Raw genomic sequence first — 19,919 nt, forward strand, 5'->3', positions numbered from 1 at the left:
AAAGTTCTGAATTTTTTAACCACTAAAGTATATAAAATACAAGTTTGGTAATGCTGTAACCGTACTGACCTGAAGAATCGGGTCATTTAGCCGTGCACTAAACATTGTAAAAACACAATCCAATGAATTGTGGGTTTTTTCCACCATTTCACAGCACTTGGATTTTTTTTTACATTTTCAGCACATTTTATGAAATTAATAATTTTATTTTTAATTATTAAATTAATAATTGTATGAAATGAATAATGTCATGGAAAACTGCAATTCGTCCCGCAAAAAAACAAGCATTCATATGGATATTACGGAAAAATAATGAAGCTATGACTCATGGAAGAAGGATAGGAAAGCGCAAAAATGATAATTGGCCTTTTTATTAGGTTTCATTACTTGCGTTATTGTTCATTGGTGTTTGTAGCTGGTCTAATGTGGACGTTACTACAAAAATATCAAATATCAACTTCTAGCAATATTTCAATCTATTGTGTAATTCTCGTTACCAAGGTTTCCAGCCACCTCAGAAATGGCCGGTTTCCTTAGCAAGGAGAGCACGCTTGCTGGCTGTTTGGTATAGAGCTTAGAAGCATCGCTCTGAAGCTGTCGGGATCCGGTCAGCTTCAGTGCCCCTGTGATCCAAGCTGCCTCCTCTAGTAGCATCGTAGAGTGCACAGTTTGGCCATAAATCTTCAGGAGCGCACTGTCCCCTGGAAAGCAAGAAGCCAGGGGAGCAGTGCGCTCCTGAAGATCAGAACTTGAAACAATCCCTATAAGCCTGGTAATACTATTAAGCCTATTAATAGCCCGGCACACGTCATACTAGAACGCTGAGAATATTGCATGTTTTGATAGCTTACTTTATTTATGATGTGCAGATGGCCTTTCTGAGGGTCATTACAGAAAAAACACGGAGCATCTATGAACCTTAGTTCCCATGCTATTTAAGAGAACAGAATGTTTTTTCTAAGGTCCAACAGAGTTCAGGCAAATATAGTTCCTGAATACTTTACAAGAACCGAAACCGACATAAAAACAAAGAATTGGCTATAAAAACCAAAATATGGGATCTAAACTTTTTTTTCCTTTAGACTGGACACCTGAGCAGATACCAGGCTAGGAGGTCCATAACAAGCTAGGTAAAGGTTTAGGTTCGTCCCTTGTATACAGGAAGCCTTATATGACTCTAAACATGTAACTGGACAGGTCTTGGTTGAAATGTAAAACTTCTTTTATTGCACTAGTTTTCATAAATGAGGCCAAACCATAATCATTTCTGTTATTGTTATTATTAGACTTTTATTGGGAAGCACAGGAAAAGCTGGAAAGTAAATAATTAGCGTTCAGGCCCTTTTTGCTCTGTTGGACCGTTCTTTTATTGTTTGTATTAATGCATTGTAATTATTACTTTACGATGCTTAAATGTTGCTGATATCACTTCAGTATCCATTAGGAGAACGTGTCCTGTGTGTTTTGTAATGGAAATTAGAAATCAGGGACCTGCAGAAAGGCAGAGTGTTTGGCCTCCAGCCGGTGCACTTATATCATCATAACTCATCGTGACTTCAATACCTTTTATAATTATCACTGAAAAATCCTGGGTGTCATATCAGAAATCACATGCAAACAAGGGTGTTAGTGCTTGTGGGAACCTGAAGCTTTTCTGCTTATATTTTTCTAATAGATTTTATAAAATCCTGTATAAGTGATAATCTAATTAGTTGCATGGAAAAACATTTTTGTTTTGATAATTATGACTTATGTACTATCGGCAGAGAACACCTTGGGGGGCCCAAAGCTGTCCAACTTTTAGAAAAGTATTGACAGCAAAGTAACAATCATAGAAGTCATACATTTTTCTACCAAAAATCCTTTAAGTTTAGTTATAACCTGAACTTTGATGCGGTCATAAATCAGCTCAGAGGAATAATGTTTGAAAAAGATTGAGATAAGGGCTAGAGACCCTGCCATTAGAGGGGCACGATGACTGATTCACTAGTAATGTATTCTCCAGTTTGCTATGTGCAGTGATACATAAATAGGCTAAATGGTAACAAAACCCTATTCCAAAAAAACTTCTTTTTTTAAGAAAAAATACATGCATTTAAGTACAAAAATACCCTAAACGTTTGGATATCCATTAAAGGGAATCTGTCACAAGGTTTTGCTTCCTGTTCTGAAAGCGGTATAATGTAGAGACAGCGACCCTGAATCCAGCGATATATCACTTACTGGGCTGCTTAGTGTAGTTTTGGTTTTGCTAAAATCACTGTTTTATCAATAGTAACTTACACTAGAGGACTAGTTGTCCGTGCCATGTAGTCCTCCTTCTCTATGTGACCCGGCCCCCTCCACTGATTGGCAGACTTCTGCCTATGCACAGTGTACACAGAAAGCAGCCAATCAGTGGTGTTGGCGTGGTTATACAGAGCTCAGCATTCAGAGAAATGTAGATCTGCAGTAGATAAAACTGTGATTTTATCAAAACTACAGCAAGCAGTCCAATAAGTGACACATCACTGGAATAAGGGTCTCTGCTCCTACAACATTCTGCTCTCAGATTATATAGCAAACAAACTCCTAACAGGTTCCCTATAATGGTTCATTAGTTACATTTGCATGGACTACATTAGATATTTTGAGGAAGGCTTGGGTAGGGAGGGAGGCATCATTCTACCTTAAGACAGAAATGGCATCAACTTGGTTGTAAGTGACTTTAGCACACAATCAGTAGGAGATATGCAGTCAGCTTTTTAATTCAGGTTATAGTTCATATTATAAAAATGGTTTCCAGAATAGAATTTCCCTAATACAATTAGAGAATCTGCCATAAACAGCAACCAGTAATCTACTAATAGATCCGCAGTGCACTGGTGGAGCATGTGAAATCACCACCATGTGTGAAATCACCACCATGTTATTAACGATATACTGCTGAGGGAACTTACTCAAAAGTAATATTACTTTCTAGTAGGTTCACTTAAGGTGAACAAACATTTTAATATCCCCCAGGTTATTTTTTCCAAACATATCTGGTCTGTTATTCCTTCTCTTTAAACCAGTGAAAGCAAGAACAGGTGGTGCAGTATATTTGTCTAAGGCTGCTGTACGTTCCCACGAGCTTTTGGTGAGTTTTTGATGTTGCAGATTTTCTGCATCATTTCTGCACCCATTAAGTACAATCGGTTACTTGCATTTTTTCGAAAATACGCAGCGTAAAAAAAACCTCATTGTGGAAATGTAAATGTGCTGAAAATGTAAAAACTGTTACCAAACTTCACCAGATCCTAGAAAAGCTAATTTTACCATATCTGCCTGTAGTGTAGGTCAGTGATATAGCCAACGGCACCACTCAGACTTGTAACTATTATGGATGATAATTCTACTAGGCTTGATGTATTATTTTTTGGGGGGGATATTTTGTGAGTAGCCATTTGTTGTATCTTGCATTAGACAATTTATCAAATTTAGCAGCACTTTAAGATTCTGTAATAAATGTAAACTATAGAAAGTAATTGTATATCCCCTAAAGTGCCACCTAAAGAACCACATTCACAAGTCTCGGTAATGATGAGATGGAAAGGTCAGCCATTACTGCTCTGCAAAAACATGTCAAAACCCTAAACCCATGGCATGATGTAATACCCAGTCCTGACAGTAAATTTACAAAAATGCCAAAACATATATCCGCCAGCAAGACTAATGCCTAAGATTTAGTCAAGCACTTTAGTGTTTGCATTATAGTCACAAAACCTGGACCCTGAAGTGACCCACTGACCCAAAGTTGATTGAAAGGACCTTTCAGTGAACCAAACTTGAATCACCATAGAGCCATAAAGGGGTTTTCCCACAAACAAAAGTTGATTTTAATCTATAGATTTTGGGATAATAATAACTTCCACAATTGGATGTGTTTAAATAAAATGTTCCTGTGCTGAGATAATCTTATAAATGTGCCCCTGCTGTGTACTGTGTAATGGCTGTGTGTGACTGTGCAGGGACATGGTCTGATCATACCACATCTCCTGGGCAGGGGAGGAAGGAAAAGAGTATACAGACATTACAGCACAGGATCACAGCGGATTCTTTTTGTGAGGTAAAACATTTCCCTGTCTGTTTTTAAACAATGTTTACTTCAAAGACAGAATCAACCTTGCTGTCCTGTCTGTATACTCTCTTTGCTTCCCCCCTGCCCAGGAGATGTGGTATGATCAGACCATGTTCCTGTACGGTCAGACACAGCCATTACACAGTACACAGCAGGGGCACATTTATAAGATTATCTCAGCACAGGAACATTTTATTTAAACACATCCAATTGTGGGAATTATTATTATCCCAAAATCTATATATTCCAAGATCTATTGATTAAAATCAACTTTTGTTTGTGGGAAAACTCCTTTAAGTTTAATTCGGAAGAACTGTGCAAGTTTAACAGTTGTGGCAGTAAAATGAAGCTAAAATGTTACTGTTTCACAGATGTTTGAGTCTGAGCTTAAAGGGTTTTTTAGCTAACGGCAGGAAATAGCAGAAAATAACAAAACAACCAAATCACCTGTCACTTCAGCGCTGCTGCTTTCATGCTCCCTCTTGGCTTCTGTTTACTTCTCTGCAGTAGCCATATGGCATCTACCCAGAAGACCCTGCAGCCAATCACTGGTCTCAGTGATCTCAAGCCTTAGTGATTATGTGTTGTACATCCTGAAGCCAGTGATTGGCTGCAGTGGTCAGATGGATAGATGGCAGAGACCAGCCAGGAGCTCTGGAGTGGTGATGCTGGGTTGACAGGGCAATAATAACAAATGCTTGTGTCTTTCTTTTACTTTACTGTATTTTACCAATGAAGCAAATGAACAATTGAGCCCATCAAACATCATCCTGTAGGGCCCATCTGGGGGCTGGAAGGCTGCTTACTACATCTGCTAATATTTGTTCTCTGTGGCACTCTTCAGCATTTTAGCTGTCTTCTGATAGACAGATCTAATATTGGTCGTATCTTACCCTTCCCTACAGCCCATATTCCTCTGAACATTTGCCATCGCACATTTTGTGCAAAATTTTGATTTAGAAACTATGTGTGTGGTCGTCTTATTTTCGTAGAATTGTCATTAATCTGTCTTTCTGTATATTGCAGCTTGAATTGTGGGTCTCTCTATATTATCGGTAACCAGCCTAAGTTTTGTGAAATCTCTTCTGCATTTCCCATGACTACCTACTCCAAGAAGCTCGACTAAGCCCTGTGTGTTACACAATATGGCAGAAAAGGCTCCACCAGGGCTCAACAGAAAGTCCTCAAGGTCCACTCTTTCTCTTCCACCAGAGCCAGTGGAGATAATTCGAAGCAAAGCATGCTCTCGGAGGGTGAAAATAAATGTAGGAGGCTTAAACCACGAGGTCTTATGGAGGACTTTAGACCGTCTACCAAGGACTAGACTAGGAAAGCTAAGAGACTGCAACACTCATGAGAGTCTACTGGAAGTATGCGATGACTACAATCTAAATGAGAATGAGTATTTTTTTGACCGTCACCCAGGAGCTTTTACTTCTATATTAAATTTCTATAGGACAGGGAAGCTGCATATGATGGAGGAGATGTGTGCATTGTCGTTTGGCCAGGAGCTGGACTACTGGGGAATTGATGAAATATATTTGGAGTCTTGCTGCCAGGCAAGATATCATCAGAAGAAAGAACAAATGAATGAGGAGCTGAGAAGAGAAGCAGAGACATTGAGAGAGAGGGAAGGAGAAGAATTTGATAATACTTGCTGCCCCGAGAAACGGAAAAAGCTTTGGGACCTACTGGAAAAGCCAAACTCATCAGTAGCTGCAAAGGTAATATACATTATGATCACCCCATTCAATTACACCGCTATGGAAATAATATGTAACATCTTGGGGGATGGGGGTGTTTTGGGGAGATGGTTGTACAACAGGCTTTACTGCAGTGGTATGTAAAACAAAAATGATACATTACAATATCTGCTGAATCTGTACAACTGCATAATTTTTAATATATCAGATCAAAAAATGATTAAGATCATATACAGTATCTTCTGCTTCCCAGATTTTGATTAGAGAGGTTCTCTTCTTTTTATAATACTTTTGAATGAACATACTGAACATATATTATCACTGCAGTCATATGTGACTGCCGCCATTACATACTGTATGTGTAAGTCTTAACCCTCTCCTCTCAGTGTAAGTGCTACAGAACAAGTATGATAAATGGGTACAGTGGGCATCAGGTATGGGGAAGAGTGAAACAACTACTATGTTCTTCATCATGTCAACTGCTTATTTTTTAAGGTTATGGTTACATGTTAAAGACTGCCTGAAAATTTGTTTCTTACAGGTGAAAAATAATATTATGTTGTACTTATTTACCAGCACTATTATTTTATGTGGCACAAGCTAACCAGTGCAATAACTGTCAGCCAAAGAAGAATATGCCTACACGGCATTGTATGACATTGCTAGATATTGGGATCATCCTCAATACAAAGTTGCATTTATAAACCTAGAGTTTAATGGTACAAATTGGTATTGATTCACTAAACTCATAATACCTGTTTACCTAATGCCAAAAAACTGTTGTATAATATAGATGAGTGGATCGCTTCATGCAATCCAGTCCACGGTCCAAGTCAGTTGTCTCTGGTCATGGACAGGAGCTGCACAAATTTCCTGAGCGTCTGGCTTCACCAGCGTGGCATTTGATGTGCCAGCCAGGCATGACGTCATCTGTGGGGCATGTAGAGTGCAGGCTACGTCTCGCTAGTCCGGGGAATCATAAGCCAAGCCTGGGATCGAGGATGTCCATTGCCCGAGAGCACTGACCTAAACCTAGCATGGATAGGGTTACATAGTTACATATAGTTACGTAAGTTGAAAAAAGTCCTAGGTCCATCAAGTTCAACCTTTCTCCAGCAATAATACATTTTTGGTCACTAAATTATCTATATCCCACAATGTTATGTGTACTGAGGAAATCATCCAGCCCTTTTTTAAAAGCTGTTATAGTGTCTGCCACTACTACCTTCCAATACTTCCATTCCTTGTAACAATCTAGTTGCCCGCCTTTAAACTGACTCAAATTTCTGAATATCTTTTTAAAATATGGAGCCCAACTGGATCCCATATTCTAGATGTAGCCTTCCAATGATTTATTAAGGAGTAATAGTGCGATTGGGATCATGGGATTTTATCTCTCTTTTTATACATCCTAAAATCTTGTTTGCTTTTGCAGCTGCTGCTTGACATTGAGTACTGCTGCTCTGCTGACTTGTAGCCAGAATACCAAAGTTCTTCTCCTGTTCTGTAGTCCTGAGTATACTACCATTTATTGTATATGTATAGGTTTACTCCATCCTAGGTGATCTACTCTACATTTATCTACATTAAACATCATCTGCCAAGTGTTTGCCCATTCAGAGATCTTATCCAAATCGTTTTGTAATATTGTAATGTCAAGGTCAGATTTTAATATCCTACATAGTTAGGTGTCATCAGCAAAGACTAACACTTCACTCTCAATCCCATCCGCAAGGTCATTAATAAAGAGATTAAAAAGAATCGGTCCTAGCACAGATCCTTGCAGCACCCAACTGCTGACTATATCCCATTTAGAGAATGTACCATTTACGATGACTCTTTGTTTTCTTCCTTTTAGCCAGTTCCTTACCCATCTGCATATAGTTTTGCCCAGTCCGTTCTTCTGGAGCTTCAGTATAAGGCTGTTATGTGGCTTGCACGAAGCGATCCACTCATTTCTAGAGAACATGCCATACTCCATATTTATGAAGGGTTAGGCACTTCTTGTTATAATGGACATGGATTTTAGGAAAACAAGTGTGAGTTTGTGAGAATCGGCTTGGCTTAAAATATGACATTGTGCGTGCCAAAAAGTTTAGCTCAAATGAATGTGCAATTTAAGCCAACCAAGCCATGGTATGAAATTATACAAAAGGATGTAAAGATGCTCCAAATGTATCATCCAGCATGAGCCACCGTAATGCATTTTCAAACTGCCTAACATAAGATTAAACAGGGTTAATAATTGTAGCCCATTGCTCCTATATCTCTATTCCATCATTATTGCAAACTGGGGGCTTAAATAAATGGGTCTATATAAACATGGCTGCTTTCTTTCACATTTCTTCATTGGCTGTGTGTGCAGCTTAGCTCCATTCACATGAATGGGACTGAATTTTAATACCAGAATTAGTCTGCAGATAAAAGTGATGCTGTTTCTAGAAGGATCTCAGACTAAGTAATGCTGGTAAATATACCAACTTACCAAAATGTTATCCTTATATAAAATTTTAAAATGAAGGAATAAGCAAAGAAGATAATAGCCTACAAAGGACTCATTTAGAAAGCTGCTAAGACAACGTGTATTTTATTTTTACCATTGTTAAGTGACCACGAAGCACTGGGGTATAGCAGAAAAAAATTGCTGTTTTCCAGAACGGTATTAATTCTATATATTGTAAGACAATATTTTAGCTTCCACTCTCTATTAAGCCCCTTTCACATTGCGTTCTTCCTCATGCTCAATGGTCCTGTCGGGGCTAATGTCCAAACCCTCCGCAAAATGGGATCCGCTAACAAGGCCATTGACTATAATGGGGCTGACAGTTAACGTGTGCTCTGACATGCATCATTTTCGGGCGTATACGCCTACTGGTTGCGGACACTCAGATGTAGTAGACGTCAGGGTGTCCGCCTCCAGTAGGAGTATACACCTGAAAATGATGCATGTCAGAGCGCACGTTAACTCTGTCGGCCCCATTATAGCCCATGGCCCCGTCAGCGCATATGCCCAAATCCCATTTTGCGAGGGGTTCGGATCTAATCCCCGACAGGAGCAATGAACATGGGGCAAAGCGCAATGTGAAAGCTGCCTAACAGGCAAATTAGTCTAAATTGCACCAAATTGCTTTTTATGGCTTCAGATTGAAATACAAAAATATAATGCTGAAATCACCTCCAGACATGAAAATGATAACTAATATTTTACCTTTATAAAACTATTTTCCGTAGTGACATTTAAGCAGCGAGCTTGATAAAGGCCACGTCTTATAAATGACCGGAGCAGTCACTGCTCAGAGGACACCATGCTCCAGAAAACTCTTACATTACAAGGAGGCTTGAAGTTTTAGGAACTTTTAGGAAATCGGTAGAATAAAATATAAACTTCAGAGAGCTTCGGTACAGGTTTCTATACAGCTAGCACAGACCAAAAACAGCATTGTGTGACTGCTGTCAAGCAGCTGTCAGCACATTGTCAACCCATTGTACATCAGTCTTTTGAATATTTTGTTAAGGTTACACCGCTTAGCAAGCAGAAATTTTTGAATTCCTTGTCATAATGTAAATCCCTAGTAACCTCAGCCAGTCTGCCTCAGATTATGGATGATTTGGGGTCGTGTATCTGTGAATGAAAAGCCTCTTTGGTTTCCCAGATGGCTAATATGGATGATTTCTCCTCACGTATCGTTGTGGCTGCGCCTAGTCCTACAGTTTAGGCCTATATACTTGAATGGCCGGGCCCTGTTCTACAATGTGTCATGAGTCAACCCAATGATAAGGCCATATTCACATATTTTTGTCCAATGCTAAGCATGTACGCTGGTAAAGCTCCCGACATTTACTCTAAATGTGTCCAAATGGGACTATTGCTGGAGATGGGGCAATAGAGCGTCCTTTTGGTCACTGTCTGACTTGTAAACATTAAAATACTACAAAAATAATTGTTGTAGCAGACTGCAAGATATAAGCAGGAATCTGAATCATGGCCCCTAAAACTTCGTTCTCTTCTCATAAAGGGCAAGCTGACAAGTTATGCTACCAGACGCAGAGAGCTTGGTCCCATCTCTTTCTATGTCAGTAATACAGTATAAAGCCACGTTCACACGTTCGGTATTTGGTCAGTATTTTACCTCAGTATTTGTGAGCCAAAATCAGGAGTGGAACAATCAGAGGAAAAGTATAATAGAAACATGTCACCACTTCTGTATTTATCACCCACTCCTAATTTTGGCTTACAAATACTGAGGTAAAATACTGATCAAATATTGACCATGTGAACATGACCTAAAGCCAGTATCTGGTGGCCATGTGGGGAACACTCTGTTGCCCAGGCAGCCCCTATGGACAGACTATGTACACACTCTGAGGCAACCGGGAAGGCCCGGTGATAACTGTCCATATGGACGGTTGCTGTATTTCATGAGAGGTTATTTGCAGAAATGGTAATGAAAAATGGGGGTTGTTTGTATAGAGAAGGCTCTATAGTCAATGTATTCCCACCAAATATATTGGGAACAGGGCCTAAGACTTAGCCATCAATAAACAAAATAATAACTAAAGTCTCTTGAAATCTCTTCAGCACGTTTGATTGTATGTCTATAGCAAGATGATAATAGACAGGTGTCTTGAGTGAGTCAGAAGTGGCCTGAAGAATTAGAAAAATAGTTTTTATTATCATAATTATTATATTTTAAAGGAAACCTATCATCTGATTCATGCTGCTCCGAATATAATCTGGCCACATTATTGCAGCCATCTATGCTTTACTTTAAAACTCTGAGATGTTTCAGAGAAAACATACTTTGGAAAGATCTCCTGGCACGATGGGGTCGAATCATTAAGACTAGTACGGCTCATGCCAGTCCTAACAAAGGGCTCGCTAGAGAGCGATGCATCAAATTCATTAAGAAGCACATGCAAGTTAATGAATTTGCCGCATCTTCTCAGTGGTGTGCCCCTCCTTGTGTCTTGTCAGCAATGCTACTCCAGTCTGTGACTAGAGTAGCATTGCTTGCATAAGAAACGCTAACACATTTGCTGAATTTGATGGTTGTCGCCACGCCCTGTCCTGCCCCGGCTCCTCCAAAGCTCTGCTCATTTTGGCAAAGCTGCTTCAAACCAGCATGAAAACCCTGAAAGTCACAATATTTTTGCAACTTTTGAATACATTTTACACCAGTTTTCTGGCAAAAAGCTTTGATGAATCAAGTCCTATGTGTCTCGGCCGATAAATCCGAGGACAGTCTTTGGCGGCTTCACCCCGCCTAGTTTCTCTAGATTGTCAAGTCTCTACCTATGTTAGAGCATAAGGAGAGACTTGTCAGTCAAAGGACTCGGAGCAGGGAGAAGGCGCTGCGTATTGACCTGAAACTAGTCAGTCACGCCACATAGTCCCCGGACAGATTTTCAAAGTAAGTTTTCTCTGAAAAGATGCTGTGTTTTAAGGCTACAGCCCCACTATCAGTATTTGGTCAGTATTGTCAGTATTTTTCTTCAGTATTTGTAAGCCAAAACCAGGAGTGGGTGATAAATACAGAAGTGGTGACATGTTTCTACTTTTCCTCTGATTGTTCCACTCCTGGTTTTGGCTTACAAATACTGAGATAAAATACTGATCAAATACTGATAGTGGGGCCGTACTCTAAAACATATATTGCTGCAATAACAGTGCTAGATTCTGTTTCATGCTGCCCGTGGTTTGGACACCATGAACCAGATGACAGGTTTCCTTTAAAACATCAATCATTCCATGGTGCTGCTCATGTGAAGAGGGTTTACATACAGTACAGACCAAAAGTTTGGACACACCTTCTCATTTAAAGATTTTTCTGTATTTTCATGACTATGAAAATTGTACATTCACACTGAAGGCATCAAAACTATGAATTAACACATGTGGAATTACATACTTAACAAAAAAGGTGAAACAACTGAAAATATGTCTTATATTCTAGGTTCTTCAAAGTAGCCACCTTTTGCTTTGATGACTGCTTTGCACACTCTTGGCATTCTATTGATGAGCTTCAAGAGGTAGTCACCGGAAATGGTCTTCCAACAATCTTGAAGGAGTTCCCAGAGATGCTTAGCACTTGTTGGCCCTTTTGCCTTCACTCTGCGGTCCAGCTCACCCCAAACCATCTCGATTGGGTTCAGGTCTGGTGACTGTGGTGGCCAGGTCATCTGGCGTAGCACCCCATCACTCTCCTTCTTGGTCAAATAGCCCTTACACAGCCTGGAGCTGTGTTTGGGGTAATTGTCCTGTTGAAAAATAAATGATGGTCCAACTAAACGCAAACCGGATGGAATAGCATGCCGCTGCAAGATGCTGTGGTAGCCATGCTGGTTCAGTATGCCTTCACTTTTGAATAAATCCCCAACAGTGTCACCAGAAAAGCACCCCCACACCATCACACCTCCTCCTCCATGCTTCACGGTGGGAACCAGGCATGTAGAGTCCATCCATTCACCTTTTCTGTGTCGCACAAAGACACGGTGGTTGGAACCAAAGATCTCAAATTTGGACTCATCAGACCAAAGCACAGATTTCCACTGGTCTAATGTCCATTCCTTGTGTTCTTTAGCCCAAACAAGTCTCTTTTGCTTGTTGCCTGTCCTTAGCAGTGGTTTCCTAGCAGCTATTTTACCATGAAGGCCTGCTGCACAAAGTCTCCTCTTAACAGTTGTTGAAGAGATGTGTCTGCTGCTAGAACTCTGTGTGGCATTGACCTGGTCTCTAATCTGAGCTGTTGTTAACCTGCGATTTCTGAGGCTGGTGACTCGGATAAACTTATCCTCAGAAGCAGAGGTGACTCTTGGTCTTCCTTTCCTGGGGTGGTCCTCATGTGAGCCAGTTTCTTTGTAGCACTTGATGGTTTTTGCAACTGCACTTGGGGACACTTTCAAAGTTTTCCCAATTTTTTGCACTGACTGACCTTCATTTCTTAAAGTAATGATGGCCACTCGTTTTTCTTTACTTAGCTGCTTTTTTTCTTGCTATAATACAAATTCTAACAGTCTATTCCGTAGGACTATAAGCTGTGTATCCACCAGACTTCTGCACAACACAATTGATGGTCCCAACCCCATTTATAAGGCAAGAAATCCCACTTATTAAACCTGACAGGGCACACCTGTGAAGTGAAAACCATTTCCGGTGACTACCTCTTGAAGCTCATCAAGGGAATGCCAAGAGTGTGCAAAGCAGTCATCAAAGCAAAAGGTGGCTACTTTGAAGAACCTAGAATATAAGACATATTTTCAGTTGTTTCACACTTTTTTGTTAAGTATATAATTCCACATGTGTTAATTCATAGTTAATCTTTAAATGAGAAGGTGTGTCCAAACTTTTGGTCTGTACTGTACATAAGATATGAAAGGAAGTACAATAAACATAACAAACTGGTACAGAGGTGGAGGACCCTCTCCGGTTTACAATTTACAAAGTATAGGGGAAGGCGACAGTAGGTCAGACGGTTGGGGGCAGCTCAGGTGGTAATGGTGTGGCAGCAGGGTTACTGAAGGATGTAGGCCTTTCTGAGTGGGTTTTCCAGTTGCATTTGAAGGTTTCAGTCATGGAGGACAATCTGAGATAGTAAGTTCTAGAGTATAGAGAATGCACAATACACATTTTCAAGATTGAGCACAGTCAAGAGGAGAGCAAAGACAAATGTTATGCCCATTGGCACTTTTTGAGAGAAGCCCTGAATGCTTGAGATTACCATAGTCATTGCTATTGCAGAAGAGACTTGAGCCTTACCGAGCCAGAGGGCCAAACCGCAGTCATCACTCCAATATAGCATATATTACACACTGAACTCTGAGTGTGTATTTCATATTTCATGCTACGTCCTTCTAAGTGTAGTCCAGGAATACATTGCAGAATGCATCATTTATTCATCTCATACTCTCGCTTCAACTCATTAGTCAATAAAAGAATAAAAGCGTTTGACGTACTTGTCCACTAAGTTGTAAATAATTGAGTCTGTATTGGGCCTGTACTTTATCAACTAGTTGGATTACTGATGAGTTTGTCAGCCAAATGCCAAATAAACCTTATTTTCTTGATGAATTTCGTTCTGTATCTGATTTTCAGCACCTACTTTATTTGCCTAATGGGAATATTCTTTTGCAAGCTTTTCAGAAATGTTCTTTGCCCAGAGTGGTGTAAATAAATGTTTATATTATTGTCAGGCTCGGGAAGAGAGTCTGAGTGTTCTGGAGACACTAAGCATTTACGTACGCTGTCACCGCCACAGAGTGTTATGTTCCAAATACATAACAGAATATAGCGCCGTCTCTGACATCAGTACTTTGGGTATTTTAGGTTACTTGCAATACAGAAAATCGAAAAGGAGAAAAAAAAATAATTTTCTATATTCATTCGAAACTTCAATAAGACTTCTGCTAAGATCTCCAGGACAATTGGTGTCTTCTATGTAAATGAATCACCCTCTTAGGCCATTATTTTGTATAATGCGTGACCCACAATTCTTAGCACGATCACATGACAGAAGGCTGGAATAATTACGGAGCTCTCTGCTTTTGCAATTCAGAAAAGAATTGTGGGTGGAAACATGGAATAATAAAAAAGAACTACTTACACAAATGACATACGGAGGTGGATCATTTACATCGAAAGCAATGAATGTATTAAAAGCAATAGCTATGAACTCCAGCTAGTAAAGAGGGAAAAAAAGATATTACCCCTAGATTTACACAATGGGACTTGTTTTGGTAACAGATTCTTTTTAAAGTTTGATTTATTAAAGAGTCTGCTTTTTTCTCAGGATAACTATGCACTATGCCACCATGTAGTGCTCCATGCGGCACTGTTGCAAACATTTTGCTCCTTTGAAAAAAATAGCTTATATATTAAAGTGTCAATACTATAGAATTCGACCTACGGAAAAATACAGAGAAAAATATGTATGACTTACATTGATGCTGAAGGAATATGAAGGTACAGAACAAATCCATTAAAGTCTATGAGCATGGAATAAGAGCTTAAAGGGGTTTTACCATGAACAAAAGTTAATTTTATTCACTAAATCTTGAAATAAAAATAAGATCCACAATTGGATGTGATTAAAAAAAGTGTTCCTATGCTGAGATAATCTAATAAATATGCCCCTGCTGCAGGGCTGGCTCCAGGTTTTTGTGGGCCCCGGGCGAAAGAGTCTCAGTGGGCCCCTTTAACACATACCACAATTCATGATGCAAAGATACGGCAGAGAAATATATATATATATATATATATATATATATATATATATAGTACAGACCAAAAGTTTGGACACACCTTCTCATTTAAAGATTTGACTGTATTTTTATGACTTTGAAAATTGTACATTCACACTGAAGGCATCAAAACTGTGAATTAACACATGTGGAATTATATACTTAACAAAAAAGTGTGAAACAACTGAAAATATGTCTTATATTCTAGGTTCTTCAAAGTAGACACCTTTTGCTTTGATGACTGCTTTGCACACTCTTGGCATTCTCTTGATGAGCTTCAAGAGGTAGTCACCGGAAATGGTTTTCACTTCACAGGTGTGCGCTGTCAGGTTTAATAAGTGGGATTTCTTGCCTTATAAATAGGGTTGGGACCATCAGTTGTGTTGTGCAGAAGTCTGGTGGATACACAGCTGATAGTCCTACTGAATAGACTGTTAGCTGTTTTTTTCTTGCCATAATACAAATTCAAAGTAAAGAAAAACGAGTGGCCATCATTACTTTAAGAAATGAAGGTCAGTCAGTCCGAAAAATTGGGCAAACTTTGAAAGTGTCCCCAAGTGCAGTTGCAAAAACCATCAAGCGCTACTAAGAAACTGGCTCACATGAGGACCGCCCCAGGAATGGAAGGCCAAGAGTCACCTCTGCTTCTGAGGATAAGTTTATCTGAGTCACCAGTCTCAGAAATCGCAGGTTAACAGCAGCTCAGATTAGAGACCAGGTCAATGCCACACAGAGATCTAGCAGCAGACACATCTCTATAACAACTCTTAAGAGGAGACTTTGTGCAGCAGGCCTTCATGGTAAAATAGCTGCTAGGAAACCATTGCTAATGACAGGCAACAAGCAGAATAGACTTGTTTAGGCTAATGAACACAAGGAATGGACATTAGACCAGTGGAAATCTGTGCTTTGGTCTGATGAGTCCAAATTTGAGATCTTTGGTTCCAACCACCGTGTCTTTGTGCGACGCAGAAAAGGTGAACGAATGGACTCTACATGCCTGGTTCCCATCGTGAAGCATGGAGGAGGAGGTGTGATGGTGTGGGGTTGCTTTGCTAGTGACACTGTTGGGGATTTATTCAAAAGTGAAGGCATACTGAACCAGCATGGCTACCACAGCATCTTGCAGCGGCATGCTATTCCATCCGGTTTGCGTTTAGTTGGACCATCATTTATTTTTCAACAGGACAATGACCCCAAACACACCTTCAGGCTGTGTAAGGGCTATTTGACCAAGAAGGAGAGTGATGGGGTGCTACGCCAGATGACCTGGCCTCCACAGTCATCAGTCCTGAACCCAATCGAGATGGTTTGGGGTGAGCTGGACCGCAGAGTGAAGGCAAAAGGGCAAACAAGTGCTAAGCATCTTTGGAAACTCCTTCAAGATTGTTGGAAGACCATTTCTGGTGACTACCTCTTGAAGCTCATCAAGAAAATGCCAAGAGTGTGCAAAGCAGTCATCAAAGCAAAAGGTGGCTACTTTGAAGAACCTAGAATATCAGACATATTTACAGTTGTTTCACACTTTTCTGTTAAGTATATAATTCCACATGTGTTAATTCATAGTTTTGATGCCTTCAGTGTGAATGTACAATTTTCATAGTCATGAAAATACAAAAAAATCTTTAAATGAGAATGTGTGTCCAAACTTTTGGTCTGTACTGTATATATATATATATATATATATATATACACTGTATATAGTACAATGCCAAAGATTTCACTTACTTCTTACATTACATGAGTGATATCTATTGTAAATTCTACAATATCTCAGAAACCGGCAAATCATCGCAGCGCACAGCGCAGACCGGACAATATAGTCCTCCATACAGTATTATGGGCCTCATATAATGCTCCATACAGGATACTGGCCCCATATAATGCTCCATACAGTATAGTGCCCCCTATATAATGCTCAATACAGTATACTGTCCTCCATATAATGCCCCATACATTATACTGTCACCCATATAATGCTCCATACAGTATACTGGCCCCCATAATATGCTCCATACAGTATATTGGCCCCCATATAATGCTCCATGCAGGCTAGGCCCCAAATGTTGCTCCATCCTGTATGGGCCCTATCATGTATGGGCCCCATATAATGCTCTATCCTGTATGGGCCCCATATAATGCTCCATCCTGTTTGGGGGTCATATAATGCTCCATCCTGTATGGGCCCCATATAATGCTCCATCCTGTATGGGCCATATATATATTGCTCCATCCTGTATAGGCCCCATATATTGCAACATTTTGTATGGGTCCCATATATTGCTCTATCCTGTCTGGGCTCCATCCTGTATGGGCCCCATAGAATGCCTCATGCCTCCATACATAAAAAAAAATAAAAAATCAAATACTCACCTCACCTCTCCTGCTGCCGCTGCTCAGCTCCCGACTCCTCAGCACCGCCAGCGTCTTCCTGCTCTGCTCTGTGACTGCTCAGCAGAGGGCGCGCTGGAAAGACGTCATCGCGTCCTTTGACCTGAGACGTCACAGTCAAGACACGGAAGAGGCCAGAGCTGCGGAGGCACGGGGACAGGTAAGTATTGTGCCAGGGCCCTGAGCAAGCGGGAGGGGGCCCATTCGCGGGTGCTGGCACCGCACTCCTCCGCTCATGGGCCCCATAGCGCGCCGGGGTGCTTGACAGTGAGTGGGCCCCCCGCCTGCTCAGGGCCCCGGCACTTGCCCAGGTGCACCGGGTGCTGACGCCGTGCCTGCCCTGCTGTGCTGTGTACTGTGTAATGGTTGAGTCTGACTGTGCAGGAACAATGGTTGAGTCTGACTGTGCAGGAACATGGTCTGATCATACCACATCTCCTGGGCCAGGGAGGAAGGAAAAGACAATACAGACATTTCACTGCCTGTTTATGAGCAATGTTTTACCTCAAAGAAAGAATGAGCTGTGATCCCGTGCTGTAATGTCTGTATACTCTGTTCCTTCCTCCCCTCCCCAGGAGCTGTGGTATGATCAGACCATGTTCCTGTACGGTCAGACACAGCCATTACACAGGGACACAGCAGGGGCACATTTATAAGATTATCTCAGCACAGGAACATTTTATTTAAACACATCCAATTGTGGAAGTTATTATTATTCCAAGATCTATTGATTAAAATCAACTTTTGTTCATGGGAAAACCCCTTTAAGGAAACCATAACTACACAGACGTTATCAGACATAATAAATGTTTATATTGATAGTCTGTGCATCTGGAGCAACACCAAAATTGTTTCCATCCAATGGAAATCTGCTCCATTGGCCAAAAAATTGTTTATAAATGTTGGAATTTTCCATGAAAATACTGTAGTCATGTTTTGTGTGCGCACAGGTTTCAGAATAATCAAAGTAAGGGTAGGGTCACACGTTCGTTTTCTTCACATCCAAGAAAAACGGTCCAATTATTCTTATCAGACTTTGATCAGTTTTTGATCAGAGTGGCATCAGTTTTTCTCCGACATGGAGAGGAAAAAAAGTTTCTCCACCTTCTCTATTCTGTCAGTCCATGAAAATCAGACCACATTGGGATGTCATGCCATCGTGGTTCGATTATTTTCATGGACACGTAGACTTGCACTGACGATTTTGATCTGACACACAGATCAAAATTGGACGTCTACAATTTTTTTCACTTGGTCCAAGGAAAAAGTTGGACATGTTCACAGCCCCATAGAATATCATAGGTACGAGTGCCATCCATGAAAATCACGGCTAGTACTCATCTGAGAAAATCTGTTGTGCGCATGAGCTTTAAACGTGAATATATTGGTCCATTCCTCCCAGACTATGCTCAATGCTTTGTCTATGTGGTTAATTCAGAAAACACTACACATACAGCATGTTATCACCAGGAACCAAAAAAAACACATTAGACTGATGACAGGAGCAATTTATCAGTACCACCAAGTGGCTGCTGACTGAAGTAATGAATTAGTACTCATGTGAGGGCAAGTAGAAAAATTTTACATTATGACGTGACTGACTTATACAGGCCACTTTGTCATTCCACTTATAATATCTTTGTCTATTTTCAACATGTCCTTGTCACATACAGTCAGAAAACGAGAACACTGACAACGGTTACAGTCTGTCTTGGTCTTCTTTTTGGCTTCAGTTGAGCATTATAGATATTTATCCAATCATTACTCTATGGACACATGGTTACTATTATACATAGTGGATAGAGGTGATGATAGACAGAAAGAGAGTCAATCTGATGTAGGAAAGTGATGCTAAATCCATTGTGTCAGAACTGCTGAAGTTTGTTTCATTGGTTCAAAAGTTTTATCAGACTTTTTTTTAAGGCAAAATCTTCCTAAAATGGCACCCCTGGCATGTCATGGAAACATGTTGGAAGATTGCATTGATATGTCAGAAGATCATTCTTGGCTTGGTTTTTCTTTTAGGTTACTCTCCCACGATGAGTAGTTGGTGAGTTTTTGATGTTGCAGATTTTCGAATAAATGCTAGTAACCTGTTTTACTTAATGGGTGCAGAAATGGTACAGAAAATCTGCAACATCAAAAACTCACCAAATTCTCATCGTGGGAACATAGCCTTAGCAGCTTCTCTTATCTTAGCAGCTTCCCTTATCTTAGATTCCTGGACTCCTGTGATTATAAAATTGGGGGAGTGGGATAAATTGTAAGTGAGGGCAAATGCTGCAATTGCCATTAATTAGAGCAGCAGGGCTGTGCACATGATGTACCATACTACACTGTACAATGAAGCCATTCTTCATGATACATGAAGCAGAGTCCCATAGACATAGAGTCGTATGATAGATCCTTACCATTAAGATCTTGCACAAGTCCGAGAAAGAATATATATATAGGATTTAACAGGTTAAGGTGGATATATAGACACGTTC

At 40.3% G+C, this 19,919-nt stretch overlaps 1 protein-coding gene across 1 annotated transcript in view; it reads left to right on the forward strand.

Moving 5' to 3' along the window:
• KCNB2 (potassium voltage-gated channel subfamily B member 2) overlaps nt 1-19,919 on the forward strand; it is a 401,287-nt gene that overhangs the window by 29,897 nt on the left and 351,471 nt on the right. Inside the window, exon 2 of the mRNA XM_073679441.1 lies at nt 5,126-5,823. Within this exon, the coding sequence (XP_073535542.1) occupies nt 5,245-5,823 (579 nt within the window). The 5' untranslated portion in view covers nt 5,126-5,244. The remainder of the gene's footprint in view (nt 1-5,125; nt 5,824-19,919) is intronic.

This window comes from Phyllobates terribilis, unplaced genomic scaffold (genome assembly GCF_046119375.1).
Source record: "Phyllobates terribilis strain yellow unplaced genomic scaffold, ASM4611937v1 Scaffold_4__5_contigs__length_816908805, whole genome shotgun sequence".
In the NCBI taxonomy this organism is placed as follows: Eukaryota; Metazoa; Chordata; class Amphibia; order Anura; family Dendrobatidae; genus Phyllobates; species Phyllobates terribilis.